This window comes from Seriola aureovittata, chromosome 13, assembly GCF_021018895.1.
Source record: "Seriola aureovittata isolate HTS-2021-v1 ecotype China chromosome 13, ASM2101889v1, whole genome shotgun sequence".
Classification (NCBI taxonomy): domain Eukaryota; kingdom Metazoa; phylum Chordata; class Actinopteri; order Carangiformes; family Carangidae; genus Seriola; species Seriola aureovittata.
The window spans coordinates 2,948,359-2,965,982 of NC_079376.1; the positions used below are offsets into that span (position 1 = coordinate 2,948,359).

Sequence of the window (17,624 nt, forward strand, 5' to 3'; positions counted from 1 at the left end):
GGGCTTTCCAGGCCCTGAGAGAAAACACTTCTTTGCTCAGCTAGAGACAACATCCTGTCAAACGTTCAGCTGGAAGTGTTAATTCACTTTTAGAAAGCCATGATTCAACGTGACGAGTCTGAGGTGAGAAACTGCCGGACAGCTGGATGTGAATATGTGAATGCATCTGTTTGCTGTTAACACCGATGTTTAATGCATCAGGTTTTTTTTTTGTGGCTGGAGAATTCATGTGGGGGTATCCGCGCTGGTGTGGCAGATAACGGGATGGCACCACCTTCATCTGTCCCCACAGGGAACGTGGCACCGAGCGAGAGAGAGAGAGAGAGAGAGGGAACCGAGCGAGAAAGAGCGAGATTAAGGAAGAGGAAGTCGGAGTGAAGAAGAGCAAACAATTTTCACGTTAATTTGCATCTCTCTCTCCTCCCCCGCAACACAAACAATGCAGCGCCCAAAGAAGCAGAAGCAAACAGGGACAAGGCTGCGAGCTCGCTAACTTCAGGTCTCGACTCATCTGTGCTGAATCAGTGGCAGGCAGCACACACATCAAAAAAGACTGAGCTGTGGGATTAAGAGCAAGTCAGAAGGAGTGGTGGGAGGCTCGGAGGAAAGAAAACAGGGAGGGGAGGGAGGGAGGGAGGGAGGGAGGGAGGAAGAAAGGGGATGGAACAAGAGAGACAGACAGAGGGAAGGGAGCGAGGGACAAAAAAAAGAGGAGGGAGAGGGGAAATGGAGGAGGAAAACACAACAGAAGGGGGAGATGGAGAGCCGGAGATGAAAGGAGAATGATAGGAGGAGAGCATGAGGGGGAGGGAAAGAGGGAGATAGGGAGAATAGGAGGGGAGAGGAAAAGCAAGGGGATGGAGGAAGAGAGGGAACAAAGGGAAATGTAAAAATGATGAGTGAAGGAGGGACAGACGAGGAGAGGAGGCGAGCAGGAGATGAAAAAGAAGGAAAAAGAAAAAGAAAAGTCGGGGAACATTAGAAAAAAAGAGGGAGAATGTAAAGAAAAGGACGGAGGAAGCAACTGAGAGAGAAAAAAAAAAAGAAAAAGAGACAGTTGCTCTATTTATGGATGTGACGCCTGTTCCTGCACACAGCAGGTCGCACGCTTCCAATGCTGACATGCGAACATTCAAACGCTGACGCATGTGTATAAACATGCCAGCATCATGAGCGAGTTACTGCAGGGTCGCACATCTGTATGCAAAAAAAAGGGGGGGGGGGGGGGGGGGGGTTTATTCAGTCGATGCTGAATCACACTGTTATTGAACACCACTGTATCAGCAAGAGGCTGGTCACCAAACAATAAAAGGAGAAGCCTTCAAATCAGCCCCATCAAATCTCTCCGCCTTCGCCCCCGTCGCCGGATCAATAAAAGCAGCATGGATTTTTAGAATAGCCGGCTATTTTGTCGGGGCGATGCGGAGAGCACACAAACATGACAAAGCCCTGCAATCCTCTGGGTAGCAGACACAATCAAACATACGGGATACTCAGGAGAAATAAACACACACACACACACACACACACACACACACACACACACACACGCAGTCGAGCATGCAAGGGACACACACTTGTGTAGCCAATTTTGCGGCCCTGCTTGTTTCTAAATCTATAACACATCCCAGCAGTTCCTGAAGGAGTGAAACACATGCCGGGGGGATTCATCACAGCTCGACAAATGCGTGTGCGTGTGCGTGTGCGTGTGCGTGTGCGTGTGTGTGTGTGTGTGTGTTCGGCCCCTGGCAGCAGAAAACAGTGTCGCCGTCATCACCAAGCAGCACGTCGTTCTGCCAACAATCCCAGAGAAATTCATTTTCAAATCGGGGCGAGATCTGAAAGCTGATGCGCACACACATTTATCAGATAAGTCACAGGGAACAATGTGTGCAAAGCGATGCAAACACGACCCTCCGTCTACCGCTGCATCACACGGCGCCATCGACTTGAATATTGGACTCATTGTAGACACAACACAGCTGCAGTGAACTGTGGGAACGGGGCGGATACAGAGGTTGATTTGATGGCTAACCGACAGACCCACCTACAAACCCCCAGATTATGTTTCTATTAATGTTTTTAAATGGCTCCAATGTGATTTAAATAACACGTTCCTACCATTTCTGCAGCTCTGCAACCTGCGGCAGAAATATTTAGCAGCTACCGAGTTCGATGCTTCCCTTAACTAGCTGTTAAAGAGGAGAGGCGCGAAGAGGAGGGTGAATCTGGGCCTGACACTCATCAGTTCATCAGATTCATGGCATCTGCTGTATGTAGAAATAATTATCATCAGGTCTATAAGGCAGATCCACCGACTCACAGCTTCCTCACGTGTCTTGTTTTTTTGGGGAAAGATAACGATGCTCTTTCTTTGCAAACTGTTTGTAAGGGTTATGTGTCTGTCCTGTTGTGGCAATGCGAGGTGGGTGGTTGACATAAATCACGTGCTGCTGAATCGAATGTGAACACGTTTCCAGGTGACACTGGGCCAGGTAAACCGACACACACTTTTCAGAGAAGTATGAACTTCTGTCTCCCCTGATTTTTCTGCTATACTACACAGATACTGTAAGTGTAAGTGTGTGTGTGTGTGTGTGTGTGTGTGTGATGTGAGTAAATAAGACACAGGAGCAGGAGTTGCTTTTGTCTGTTTGCACTGACAGCTAACCAGCTCCTATAACCCAATGAGCTGCAACGCTTGTTCATAGTGATGGCTGGTGCACAGGCACAGCAGAGCGGCTTCGGTGATCCATCACTTACTGTTCACATTGAGTCACTCACTCACTCTCTCACACACACACACACACACACACACACACACACACACACACACACACACACAGCAACTGCAGCCGCTTGGACAATAACACATCTGTGCTGTGGAGTGAGTGCACTGGCAGAAGGGTTGAGGGGAGCTGCTCACCTGAAGAATGTGACAAAGAACTGCACCAGGTCCATGAAGTTACTGTGCTGCGAGAAGGCGATCTGTTGAGAGAAAAAGGCAAAGAAAGGACAACAGACAAGAGTCAGAAATCTGCTCTCACAAGGGAGAAGTGAAAACAAGAGGTCAGCATTATACAGGCAAACATGCGAGCTGCAGACTGGAGTCGACCTTGTAGAAAAGGAGCAGGAAATGAGCAGGAGAGATAACACTGCGTTCTGTGTATACGTGACACGTATTCATGGTTCTCTGTTGTCAATATGTGCATGTAACTGCCTTTTTGTGGTGTGTGTGTGTGTGTGTGTGTGTGTGTATGTGCTCCCTTTTGCTTCACCGGTTCAAGCACCGACTCAAGGTTTTCACATCTTTATGGTTGACAACATCTCCTCAGCCACAACTACCGGGAGGCTCCCGGTGCGGCAGATCATCTGCGCTCCGGACTCGGCGCCTGTCAAAGCGGCATCACGCCGGCTGCACACACAAGAACTCATCCCTGCACGTGTGGGCAGAAATCTTCACTATGTCATCATCACAAGAGCAATTGTATTAACATCCCGTCTTAATCAAGGTTGCCACTGGCACTGTGGTACCACCTCCTCACACCTCCTCCCTCTCCTCCTCTTCTTCCTCCTCTCTACACTTACGCCTACAGACCCCACCCCCACCCCTGCTCACACAAATACCCCTCAATCAACAACATTTCTCCAACAACACAACACTGCCTCTCTCTGGCAGCACCCAGGTACTGTATCTGCAGCCAGAAGCAGAATTCCCCTCACACATTTCTCTCTCCGAGGTGACACCTCAGACCAGAACTCATCACTGCTCCTGCTTATTATTCCGCGGCAAAACGGGGATTTGCATACAATTCCACGGGAAAAAAATAAAAAATAAAAGAAACAGGAGGCCGGATAAAAAAGACAAAAGCCGGAAAAACCCAGCTGCGTGCATGTCAGATTAGCCCATGAATACTTAATACGTGATCAAGAATTACAATATATGCATGAGAAGGAAACACTCGATGGGTCTCAGTGTGTGGAAATCTACAGTGACTCTATACCAGAACAACACGGGGCCAAAGGCAGTGGCCTCTGTGGTGAGATGACAGGGGTGTGGGCGCATGTGTGTGTGTGTGTGTGTGTGTGTGTGTGTGTGTTTCGTCAACGGCCCGGGGTCTAATTTACTTGTGTTGTCAGCACCATCTGGCTCGCTAATGTGTTGCTGTTGATTACTGTTGAGCGGCCGAATCCTCAGCGTGATAATTTCGCTCTAGACTGTTGAACACTGAAGAGAAGTTCAGGGTGCCAATACGCCCGGAGAAAACTTTATGTGTGTGTGTGTGTGTGTGGATGTCGGGTGGAGGGTGGGGGGGTTGGTCTGGCAGTCATGCTGCTGAGGTCAGGTGTGTGATGTCATTCAGGGCACAAATACGCCGTTTATCGACTGCGAGCCGTCAGAGAGTAACGCATCCTTACTGTTATCTTCTTTTAATTTTATTCATTCATTTTCCCATTAATTGATTAGTTTAATCTACAAAAAGGCCGCTCTCTCCTCTGACTGCAGATGTTTCAGGGCATTTATTTATTAAACTTGATGTTCAGTCCTATTAAGTCATTGTTTTGGATTTGTCTTTGTTTAACATGTTGTTTTTTTTTTTTTTATTAAGCTCCTGGGTTGTTTTAAATTTGCCATTTCGGCTCTTTTTTGGAGATGAAACTTCCACATGAGTGTAATAGAAATGTAATTTATGACTTTAAAATCTCATTTCTATTCCATTATGAATTTGTGGAACACTTTGTGTCATAGTTATTGCTGACTCTTCGCTCATTACACTCTTGTAAAAGTGATTTTTAACCCCAGTGAAGGTTTTTCTGGTTAAATTAAGGTTTTAAAAAACTGCGAAAAATCATCCAAATCATCCAGAGCCTGAGATTCAGTTCCATGTTCAGTTTTCACATCCAACCAGCAGCTCAATACTCAAATATATTCAAGTTACAGCGATATATAACAGAAGAAAAATAAATAGCATTTTTACTTTTTAAATGACTTAAACAACTAATCATTTAATCTACTCATCTCGTTAACACTGATCTGAACTGGGGAGCAGAGGAAATATGGCAGTGGGAGGTTTAAGATAAAAAACACCAGCTGTGGACAGGAAACCGCTTTTTGACATTTACAGTCCAAAACTCTGTCAAGCGGCGGCTCCGCCCCTCTGATGCTGCTCACTTCCTGTACTCCTGCAGTGTAAACAGAGCTCCATGCCCCTCCACAGAGAGTTTCTAAAGGAGCCGCTCAGGTAGTTGCCATTAAGAGAAAAATCATTTGGGAGGGAAAATTTTACTTCCTGCACTCATGAATGTAAACGGAGGTAAAATGAAAGGATTGAAGAAAAACTACGGGAGATTATGTGAAACTTTGAGTGGCGGGGATTCTTTTAAGAGGATAGCTTAGAATGATTAAAAGGAAGCATTTTTCAGCTGGTGTGCTGAAACCCGGCGTGCTTCGTGACAGCGGCGGCCCCATACAAAGCCATCTAACTCCCCAACACAATGCTCCCTTTCTAATGACACAATGGGCCCCTTCAAGGACAATGCGAACTTTCAGAACACGGCTGCTTCAGCATCACGTCGCCGCTGCATAACTCCATCTGAAAAGTACATGCAGGCCAAGTCGCAGAGAAGATGTGCGATAACAGTTATTGTAGCGGCTAATCGCAAGTGTCAGCCATGTGCGGTGCTTTGTCACCGAGAGTCAGGCTGATGGCGGGAGGCCCGGGTGGCGCTCTCGTTATGTGCCCAGCAGAGGGTGACTCTTTAGGGGCTGCGAAGGATCTCACAGCAGGGCCTGTCATCCTGCCGCCGGGCATTAAGACCCGAAATATTCTGCCTTTAATGCCTTCTGACAGCCGCTTGTAGTACATTGGCAGTTTTGAAGGAAAGTGTCTTTATCAGTGCGAGCGGAGGGCTGCTCAACAGGTTCCCAACGACAAAGGAGAGGACAGAGGGAAACTGAATCTTAAATGTGGTGGAGCTGGAATATGTGTGTGAGCTACTTACATCCATGAGGGTGGATGTGCCAGCTGCTTCACAGAACATTATTTCTTAAATGTAATAGTAATAATGGAGGGAAAGCGGTGAAGCCAGCAGCCAAACGCAATAATCTGCCATTCTTTAGAGGTTTAATGAAAATATTTTTTACTTTTGTAATAGTTTCTGCATATTCTTTTTTAGCAATGCTAGTGGTGTGGCGCTATGGATGGTAATATATTATCATGGTAACACTATCATCTGTCTGTCCGTGCAGCATTTCGATCCAGACTGAGTCGTCTCTCAGAGTTTAGGTCGGATGAGTCAAATTTTGAACATTGACATTTAATCGGATTGGCAAAGAAATCTGATGCCGACATTTGTGGCTCCTTCAGAAGGAATTACAATAATCGGTTCATCCAGAGTCGTCATCATCATGTCACAAATTTCACTTTTCTCCAATACTTTGGTTTACGACCAAACGCCTGCACAAGTAATGATATCGTCATCAGCTGCTAATTAGCAAATGTTAGCATGCTAACACTCGGCACTAAGATAAAACGTGTGTTAGCATTGTCATTGTGAGCGTGTTAGCATACTGATATTGTATTTAGCTGGAGGCGGTGCTGTCAGAGCTCGCTGTAAACTCTTCGTCTAGTTAATATATAATTATCATAAATGTCACTTTGCTTGAGTAGCTGATTGAATTTCACACGTATCTCAATCTTTCATTTTGCATCTATTAATACATATATTTGTTTATATTATTTTGAACATATTTTTATTGTTTTATTAATAATATTTTCTTTGTTTTTTTTTTTTACATTAAAAATGCATAAAAACACTTTACATTTTCTATATTTATTACTATGCTTTGTATTTATTTTCTAATTTGTTAGCACAAAATTAAATTTACTGCTCGACTACTAAGCAGCTGGGCGACTTTGGAGCTGTACCCGACAGTGTTGCAAGCTGGCAGAACCGCTGTGTTTCCGCTTCCTGTCTTCTCGCTGTGATCAGTATCAAGACGCACCCATCAGGCAGCCATGCATGGCCCCAGATAAACACTACACAAGTCCAGATACACAGAGCGGCCCAGCCAGCTGATAGCTGCAGCTGCTGAGACTCCACAGCGGGGGTATTAAATTGGAGCCTGTTTCTAATCTCTGCTATATCATGACATGTTCATGAAGGCACGGAACGGGAGATCACAGCTCTTTAATGTAATTAGTCTGGGATTTGCGTTTCATTACAAACATCATTAAATTCAGATCTATTCTTCATCAAGACAGAAAAAAATAAATTAAGAAAAGCGCGGGGACTCCTTGCTGACTAATCTCAGTGAAATAGATTTCGCTTTGATGATCCGACCTGCTTGACTGTGATATAGTCGTCACAGAATTCACTTTGACCATTGTAAAAGATCTCATTTCATTATATGGAAATATGGAAGCATTTTTTCTTCTTCCCTGAAATCCAACATCTGTGCTTTTCACAAGTTTTGCACATTTGATCTGACACATTAGGTGGGAAACTGCTACATATTCCAAGACCGTTCAGTTTTAAGGGTCGAAAAATAATAAAATATACTGTTAATTTAATGCAACAGATTGGGAATTGTGTGAATGCAACAAGTGGAGTGAATGCATATGAAAAAACAAAAAACTAATTCGGAGTGCACGCTGTTCTAACGCTACATCCGACCACGTGAAAGCAAACAGAAGCAGCCTCGAAGTGGTGTGCTGCAGAGCGAGCATGAGGAAGAGAGAGAGAGCTCTGTATACAGTAGCAGAGAGAGAGAGAGAGAGAGAGAGAGAGAGAGAGAGAGAGAGAGAGAGAGAGAGAGAGACTAAGCCTGCACACAGCCCACTCTGAATGCAGCATGTGTTTCAACTTAACATTCCACTTTGCCCTTGCTCTTTCTCGGCTGCTTATGAGCCGTTTTTCCACCACTCCGATCTCTGCCTGCCAACACTGGAGGACCAACCGCCTACGATCACATACACACACTCACATCCCGATGCCACACTGCTGTGGACCAGTGAAGGCTGGCAGAGTTAGAGAAAAAAAATGAAGAAAAATGAAGGGATGTTATTAAGAGCAAATAGTAAAAAAAAAAAAAAAAAAGATTCTGAGACGAGGATTTGTGGCAGGAAAAGAAAGAAAAAAAAACAAGTGGAAAATGTTACCTCGCTGACGAAGGTAAAGCTCCATGAGTGCGAGGAGGAAAAATGACACGCTAGCAGACCTGCGTGCTTTAGTATCAAGGACAGGGGTGATCTTCTACATGACCCCACCCTCCTGCCCCCCCGCCCCCCCCAGCAGTGCAGAAGGTGAGTTGGACCAGAGGAAGCTGAGAGGGGCAGGCTCCCCTCAACTCAGCTCAGTTCTGCTGCGCCGGTGATCTCCTGAGGCAGGCTGGCAGCAGCTGGGGTCCTGAAGCTGAGAAAAACTAAGAGCCTTCACAAGGCAGGATATGGAAGATGGAGGCAGGGTTTTTGCTCCCCTTTTAGGAGGAGGCGGGGGGGGGGAAGGAGCTTGCACAGGGCGACCAGTCAAATCACTTCCACAACGGATCGGGGAGGCACGAAGGCGGGCAGGCTGCACAGAGCGCACACAAAAAGCCAGGCCCCAGAGTGCACTCGCACTCCCAAACCAGTGCCAGCCAATCCCGGCGCTGCATTCATTTTCTGCATCACACTTAGTGTCGATGCCGAGTTTATTCTCTATCCCTTATCGAGCTGCAGAAACAGCCACACACTAACTATGCATGTGCACGTATGATGAAAACCCTGAAAGCCATTGAGGGGTTGTATTGACAGCTACATGTGTAAGCATGTATGAACACACCTATAAGGGGTTTTTTGATATTCTAGTCCACCACTGAAGCGCCGGCAGTGTTGCAGCTTAGTCACATCAAATGTCAACAAAATCTAATGTTAGTTATTTTTAGTCAGACCTACTTAAAAACTACTTAGATATGTCGACACCAGGTACCAAGAGACGCGTCCTTGTCCTGATACACAGACCGTTATAATCTATAGGGACACTGTATTACCATGCTTATACCATAGCAGCAAGTCACAAGCAAAAAGAGAAACTGCATGTAACACTGCATCTGGTTTTTTCTTTGTTAAGATCCCATGAAACTGCCACTTGAAATTCCTGCATAAAATCCTGCATGTTCAGCGCCGACCTCGTGCTGCACTAGTGGGTGTAAGTAGAAAGTCTAAAATAACTAATTCATCAAAGATTGTAAAAAATTTTTTTTTAAATCCTGCTTTTCTGCCCCTTCAAATCGACTCAAACTGCCTCTATTTCCATAACTTATATCCCATGTATAACTTTTAAAGTTTGTTTGTTGTGAATTTAGAGCGCCTCTCTCTAAAGCCTTATGACCCCCCCCCCCCCGTGGTAATACATGTATATACAGCATATATCAACACAGCAACACTTGCTGCAATGTACTATCTGACGCAGTCTCACAAAAACAGCTCTGCCATAAATTCTACCTTCAACAGATTTTCACTTCTGCTGAAAATGTTTTAAAAAGATGTCGAATCAAGTTCACTGTCATTTTTAGAGGCAACCAGCCAATTAGAAACAAGTATTTGTTGGTTGCTTATGTCACTTTGGACTAAACTGTTTATCAAAAGAATACATGTAAATGCATCTTCCACAGCTGTGATATAAACAGTAAAGAAGCATGAATATGACTAATGAGCTGGTATATGATCTGTTTTTACATATTTAAGAGTTTCTACATCTTTTACTTTGAAGAAAATCAAACACAGTGAATTCACTGACTGAAACAAGTTGACTCTAGAGCTGCAGCAAAACACATGCTCCACACACTGATTCATTATGTGAGCACAACGCTGCTGTCAGCGTGTGCAGCGGGAGCGCCGCCGAGGGACGGTTTCCTCTCCCCTGTCCACACGGCAGCGGTTCACCGGGTGCAGCGGCGATCGTAGCTCGGCTGCACAAACACGCACAACTCAACGCAACCGGGGCGAGCAGATACAGAGCCCTATTCACTACTACTGCCAAGGAGCCACATCAACACTGGGGAAATGCTTGTGCACACTAAAGGTACAGGAAACTTTTTTTTTTTCCCCCCACTGACCACATTTTACTGGTGACTGCCAACTTCTACATTTAGCCATTTTACCAGCCAACTTTTCTTTTTTGGTTTGTAGAGTAGAAAAGTGGCCGAGCGTGAATGAGACTGACCAGTCACGGAGAAAATTGACCACAGTTTTTGCTGAACTTTGATGCAAAAATATGTGTGGAGCTGGGGTGTATGTGTAAGCACACATACGTACAAAACTGAATATGAGACAATTCTGCACATCAAAGCATATTAGGAGACCTGACATGCCATTTTGTAGATGCTTTTATTCAGAGTGCATGAATACAAACATTTTCAGCACAAGTTGCGCTTCTACAGTCGCTTGTAATAATCTTACATGTGAGCATGCATGCAAACATGACATTGACTCCGAGCAGCAGCAGTGAATATTCAGGACAGTTTGGCCCCGGTTCAGTTCTACTCGACTACATCGGTCATTTCTCACATATCATGCTGTTAATCAAGTTATGTTGCACTTTAAACCTTTACATGTGTTACTTAAAGAAGCAGCATGACGAGGCTTTAGAGCTGCACTGGGGACATTTCCAGGTTAGTAGAGCCAAACAGTGCAAAGGAAATCTGTTATAATCACAGCAAACTTTTGTTATAGTGCAATTTCTCCCACATTTTGTTCACCTAACGAGTCCTTTCAACTCACCCTGTCTGTCACATTTCATTCCCTAACTCTCCATCGTTTTCTACAGTCCCATGCCGTCAAAGCACAAAGCCTCTCTTTCATAGATTTCAAGTGACCAGTCCGCTTTCTTCCTGTATTCAACAAACCAGCAAATGGATGCTGATCCCATGATGCCACAGCTGAACATGTCATTCTGTCTGTCAAGAGTTTAATTTGGCCAGATTTATCCGACGCTTTACGAAGACTGCAGCGGTGAAGCCGACTGAACAATGCTGAAGCTCATCGTGCAGCTTCGGACGCAGAGGCTAATGCACAACATTCATTTCACTGTTTATTATGAATACTGAGCGGTAATGATGATAAGTTCAGAGTCAGCGGCTGTCATGCAGTTATACGTGCCACCGACATCTCGTGCTGCGGCGCAAACGACGCCACCTTGTTCTACGGCAGCGTGAACTACATCTTGCTTTATTTCCAAAAGAACCACTTGTATTTTTTTACAACTGAACTGAAGCTTACTTGAATCTTAATGGGCCACGTAAAGTTGCTGACGTAGACAAAGAACGTTATGTTGGGGTTGTTGCGGAAATCAAAGTTCTCGTTGGAGAAGCTGTCTTTGAACTCCTTGATGTTGCTCCGGGAGACGATGGGGATCTCCTCCCCGGTCTGGGTTCCTGCTGGATGACACAAAGAAAGAGGGACGGACGTGGAGAGACGGAACGGGGAACGGAAAATAAGAGGACAGCGATACAGAGATGGAGAGGGAGGAGAGCGAACCGGATGAAGGACAAAATACGAGACAGACAGATGAAAGAAGGAAAGCAGAGAGACATTAAACACCATCCACTGGTTTAGATGAACATTAACAATAAAACATCAGCTTTTAATTGTAACTTTCTTTTCCTCTGTATGAGATGAACTCTCTTTATAATTACCTCATTTTAGGAAACCAGACTGATTTCTCAGTAATTAAATTACATGAGGAGAATTAATGAGTTTTTGCGATAAAATCATTTTTTATATCATTTGTATTTATTTTATTTTAGATTTTTGTAAACGTGGCACGTCTAGAAGAATCTATAAAAATATAAAATATTAGCAGGCTGTTACATCCTCAGCCATAACGTGACCCGACTGTTCCTCTTTAGAAAAGGCCGACGCCTGATGAGTGACAGCTGTCACTTTAAGTGTTCATCTACAACTAAATCAATCACATCACTTCATTTCTTGATTATTTTTTCGGTAAATTGTTGCAAGTGGATTTTTTGGAAGATATGATAGAGAATGCGATCAATTATCTGTAATGGACTAATCCCTTCAGGACTGCGAGTGTTTTGTTGGGACCTACCGGTGAAGCTCGTGGCCCAGGTGATGTTCAGGTTGAAGTTCTTGGAGGCGTTTATGAACATGTCCAGATCCCGGTTTGGCTGAGGAGGGAGACACAGAGAAGATGTCGTCATCGTCATCATCATCATCATCATCATCATCATCATCATCATCATCATCATCATCATCATCAGTATTGGCAGCACTGGTGTCATCATCTTATTCTAGTTCTAACCATGGGAGCTAGATTTGAGTGAAGGAGGAGAGTGTTGAAGAGTCAACAGGCCGCTCCGCTCCGTTGTATTTCACCCTGGAGATCATTTACACGGCTAACAGAAAGCTCAATTAGCAAAACAAACGTTCGGACTAGGATCAGCAATGGAAATGGTACGTATTAAAATACTGTTAGTACAGCTGTAACGTGATATCAGGTGTAAATTAAGACCTAATTAATGTTTACAAATGATCAAAAGGAGTTTATTAATAATTGATTAGCCGCTCAAACACAAATAATTTTAGTGGTGATGAAGAGCTGAAGAGGCTCCGTTATGAATATTTGTACATATATAATGAAATATATATATAAATATATGAAATTTTGGGAAAGAGATTTTCCACTGTTTGTTTATCAAACAACAGAAAAGAGATAAAAAATGTGATTTCCAAGAAGCGTTTGGTAAAAATCTTCATCAGGACATGTAGGAACTACAGGAAAATACCATCCAATCACACGCTTCAGTTTCAGCTCCAGATGCTGCAGCCGGGAAACCAGGACCGCACAAGCCTTTTGTGTGCCAGGGAAACATCTGTGCGAGTGAGTGATGAGTGTACTTCACGCTACGACATCACACTTCACTGTGATGTCATAGCGTGTGCTCGTCAGGAGCAGACTGACTTACTGAGGGAGCTGTCAAGCCACTATGTGTTAAATATGGTCGATAATTAGTTACCTGAGTAGTACCTGTTTATTTTAAAACTTTCATTTGGTTTTCCTTAAGTCTCATTATTCAGTATTTAGTTCACTCTTTTTAATGTGCTCAAGTCTTCTTCTCCTTTGAGGAGGAGATCTCAGCCTCAGTGGGATTTTCAGAACATAATAAAGACACTATAATGAAATAACACTGTTAGTTTGTTGTTATCCTGTTTCTCTGCTGCTAACTGGGTTGCAAACGGAGCCTACAGGGGAAGTTACCACAGTATCATGGTGGATGCTTTTATTTTCTTTGAACTCTCTAATTACTTTTGAAGATTATTAAAACAATGTACTAAAAACGTTATAAACTTCTAAATGCCACTTGTAACAGTTTAAATGCAGAACTCGTGCATGTAGTCGCAGTGTGTTTGTCTCTGTCCAGTGAAAAAGATTTTCCCAGATAAACTGCAGAATACAAATGTTCCTTTATGGCTTCATCACTTGTTAAACTAAATAAACCCGAGAAAATCCCTTTGCATCGTATAAATTACTGTTATTCTCCACTGCTGAACTGATAAAGAAACTGGAACTGGAAAAGTGTCTTATGAAAAATACTATTTACTGACAATAACCGAAGGGGGCGAAAAAAATAAAACAATCATCATCATCCTCATCGGCGTCGTCTGGTGCCGACTTCACAGTCTTTAATCCTAACACAAGAGACAGATGCTGTGACGGCGGGGCGTTCACTGTCAGAGTCGTACCTCCTCAGGTGTGGCCACGAAGTTGATGGCGGTGTAGTAGCGGTCGTCCTCCTGTGACAGGCTGAAGGTGAACTGGTAGTCGATGAGGAGCGTGTCTGTTTGAAGTGATCGAGCCGGAGGTGTGGGAGAGCGTGGAGGGGATTACAAAAGGAGGAGAAGAAGAAGAAGAAGAAGAAGAAGAAGAAAAAAAAAAAAACTCCCATCAGTCTGGTTTGAAAGTCACACAAGAGCCTGTTTTCAGACGGCGCTCGGGGCAGGAAATTGTCCAGATTCCCCATTCTCTTTATATCTCTACATTTTTATTGACTTCCTCGGACGGACCTGAAGATTTTAGTGTGTGCTCTGTGATGAAGGTCGAGACGGAGGCTGGGTTATATTGCCGCACCAGCCGGTATTAATCTACAGCCGAGATCTCGGTACCACAACAACATATGAACTATATGAGGAAGTTTACGAACAGGAAGTCACACACGTGTTCTAGAAGCGGACCAAACATCGTCACACTTTCTCCACCTCTCATGATCTGGAAAGTTTAAAAATCAATTTTCTCATTCTCTTCCCGTGGTCTTTATTGACCTGCTCAGGAAAACTCATTTACTTTGTCACTTACTGGTCACACTGGCGCCACTATCCCAACATGTCGCGCTCCCTTCTCATGCTCATGTTAACAATCAATGCAGGGAAATAAGATCTGCTGCCGACGGTTCAAAACCGAAACAAATTCAATTTACAAAACTATAAAAAGTAAGAAAAGCAGAGGACACAGAGGACGTTATTTCTGCTCCAGAAGCGATCTGAACTAATTCATGAGTTAATTACCGTCAAGTTAACGAATTAGACTTACAAAATAGTCGAACAGTTCACTTTTTGTTAATTGACTATTCATTGCGGCTCTAGTTTTTGTTACAGATTAGAAGAAGACAGTGAATTTCTGATGATATAAAACAAAGAAGAAGCAGAAAATCCTCTCATTAGACCAAGTGTAACACAAATAATGTTTGGTATTCTGATGAGTGACTAATCAATTAAATGACTATTCATTGCACCTCTACTTTTGGTTAAAGATTAGAAGAAGACGCTGAATTTTTGATGATAAAAGCAGCAAATCATCACAATTGAGCTGCTGGAATAATTCAATATTTAAAACTCATTGATTCATTTTCTAACAATCGACTACAACAAATATTAATAATATTGAATTCAGTGCAGGCGGGCAGCAACTGAAGCTGTTCAACAGCCAGAAAACAGAGTTAGAAAACCAAGTCGACCCATTTAGTCCGTCTGAGCGACAGTTTGTCGACGCCACCGGGTCGATCGTTATTTATAGCTCCTTCTCTTTCCTTAAAAAACGCTTTTTGGATTATTAAATAATGAGGAGCAGAGTGTTTTTTTTGAGGACCGCACATCTTTATATTCTCCATAATCACAACTGACAAGAATAATAATGGCATGAGACTAATCTGCCGTGTGGACCAAAAGGACCCCGGTAAAAATGACTGTCATCAGAGCGAGTTCTTCAAAAGCTTCCCGTTCTTCTGCAGCTCACTTTCATCTGACGATTCTTTCCACCTGCGACTGATTTTTTTTTTTTTTTTTTTTTTTAAAGAAGCCGTTTCTCCTCTGGCTGTTATTTCTTTAAAACATCAAACTACTTGAGACCTACTTAGATTTAAGAGACCATGTAACTGTCTCGCCGTTGACCTGAACATGGGAGAGGAGTCAGGCCCTCACAGTGCTTTCCTCCAACCCCACCCCTCACTGAAGGTGGTAATTGGAATTCCACTTACAGTAGCACGTTCCTTTGAGGGGGTTGCCTTGGTAACGGTTCTCGACTTCACACCTGAAAGAGAGGGAGTGAGGGAGTGAGAGAGAGAGATGTGAGATACATGGATGGAAATGGGACAGAAATGGTGGAGGGAGGCAGAAAGGAAGCAACAGAGAGAGAGAAACGGGGAACGATTTAATTGCTGATGAAAACAAAGCAGGAGGAAACGCTGGCGTCGCGCTGAGAGCTGAGGAAAAACTACGCCGTCAACAAGTGATGCGGCTCTTGACCTTCAATCAGCAAGAGGAGCATCACAATGAAAAGAAAACAGAGGAAGAACAAGGTGAAGCTGATAACATCACGTACTGACACTTTCTGCCTGCCGACACATCACACACAGAAAAAACAAAAACAGAAAATGGCTTCTTTCTTCTTTTTTTTTTTTTTACTGATGACCATTCATCTGTGAAATAATATGTCAAGTTTGTCTTTTTATAATGGTGTTTTTAAGTTATTTTTAACACAGCCATGTCCTGCCCGAACCCCTCAGCTGCAGCCCGCCACACAGATCAAGTTTTTTAAGAAGTTTTGGAAGCAGCTACGGCTGTGGACAGTGGTTCAACATTTTCATCATAAAAAAAACAAATGTTCTTGACATTTGAAAATGTGCAAATACAGATTTATATCAAGCACTAGTCAAACAATACTCCCCCCGGAATAATGTAATCAAGCAGATTCTACACTTACAAGGTTTTTCTTAAACGTGAAGACAGAGCAGAGGTGGAGAAAGAAAATGTAAGAGTACAGAGGAGAGACAGGAGGAGAGACAGGAAGAGAGACAGGAGGAGAGACAGGAGGAGAGACAGGAAGAGAGACAGGAGGAGAGACAGGAGGAGAGACAGGAAGAGAGACAGGAAGAGAGACAGGAGGAGAGACAGAGGAGAGACAGAGGAGAGACAGAGGAGAGACAGAGGAGAGACAGGAGGAATGACAGAGGAGAGACAGGAGGAGTACAGAGGAGAGACAGGAGGAGAGACAGGAAGAGGACAGAGGAGAGACAGGAGGAGAGACAGAGGAGAGACAGAGGAGAGACAGAGGAGAGACAGAGGAGAGGTGGAGAAAGAAAATGTAAGAGTACAGAGGAGAGACAGGAGGAGAGACAGAGGAGAGACAGGAGGACAGACAGGAGGACAGACAGGAGGACAGACAGGAGGAGAGACAGGAGGACAGACAGGAGGAGAGACAGGAGGAGAGACAGGAGGAGAGACAGGAAGAGGACAGAGGACAGACAGGAGGAGAGACAGGAGGAGAGACAGGAGGTGAGACAGGAGGACAGACAGGAGGACAGACAGGAGGACAGACAGGAGGAGAGACAGAGGACAGACAGGAGGACAGACAGGAGGAGAGACAGGAGGAGAGACAGGAGGACAGACAGGAGGACAGACAGGAGGACAGACAGGAGGAGAGACAGGAGGAGAGACAGGAGGACAGACAGGAAGAGAGACAGGAGGACAGACAGGAGGAGAGACAGGAGGAGAGACAGGAGGACAGACGGGAAGAGAGACAGGAGGACAGACAGGAGGACAGAGAGGAGGACAGACAGGAGGAGAGACAGGAAGAGAGACAGGAGGAGAGACAGAGGACAGACAGGAGGACAGACAGGAGGAGAGACAGGAGGAGAGACAGGAGGACAGACGGGAAGAGAGACAGGAGGACAGACAGGAGGACAGACAGGAGGACAGACAGGAGGAGAGACAGGAAGAGAGACAGGAGGAGAGACAGGAGGACAGACAGGAGGACAGACAGGAGGAGAGACAGGAGGAGAGACAGGAGGAGAGACAGGAGGACAGACAGGAGGAGAGACAGGAGGAGAGACAGGAGGACAGACAGGAAGAGAGACAGGAGGACAGACAGGAGGAGAGACAGGAGGAGAGACAGGAGGACAGACAGGAGGAGAGACAGGAGGAGAGACAGGAGGACAGACGGGAAGAGAGACAGGAGGACAGACAGGAGGACAGACAGGAGGACAGACAGGAGGAGAGACAGGAAGAGAGACAGGAGGAGAGACAGGAGGACAGACAGGAGGACAGACAGGAGGACAGACAGGAGGAGAG

At 44.6% G+C, this 17,624-nt stretch overlaps 1 protein-coding gene across 1 annotated transcript in view; it reads right to left on the reverse strand.

The window, feature by feature from the left end:
* Positions 1-17,624, reverse strand: part of atrn (attractin) — a 117,054-nt gene that overhangs the window by 52,161 nt on the left and 47,269 nt on the right. Inside the window, exons 21-25 of the mRNA XM_056392953.1 lie at positions 15,533-15,585; positions 13,746-13,840; positions 12,091-12,169; positions 11,262-11,419; positions 2,927-2,988 (exon numbers count right to left, since the gene is read on the reverse strand). Of these exons, the coding sequence (XP_056248928.1) occupies positions 2,927-2,988; positions 11,262-11,419; positions 12,091-12,169; positions 13,746-13,840; positions 15,533-15,585 (447 nt within the window). The remainder of the gene's footprint in view (positions 1-2,926; positions 2,989-11,261; positions 11,420-12,090; positions 12,170-13,745; positions 13,841-15,532; positions 15,586-17,624) is intronic.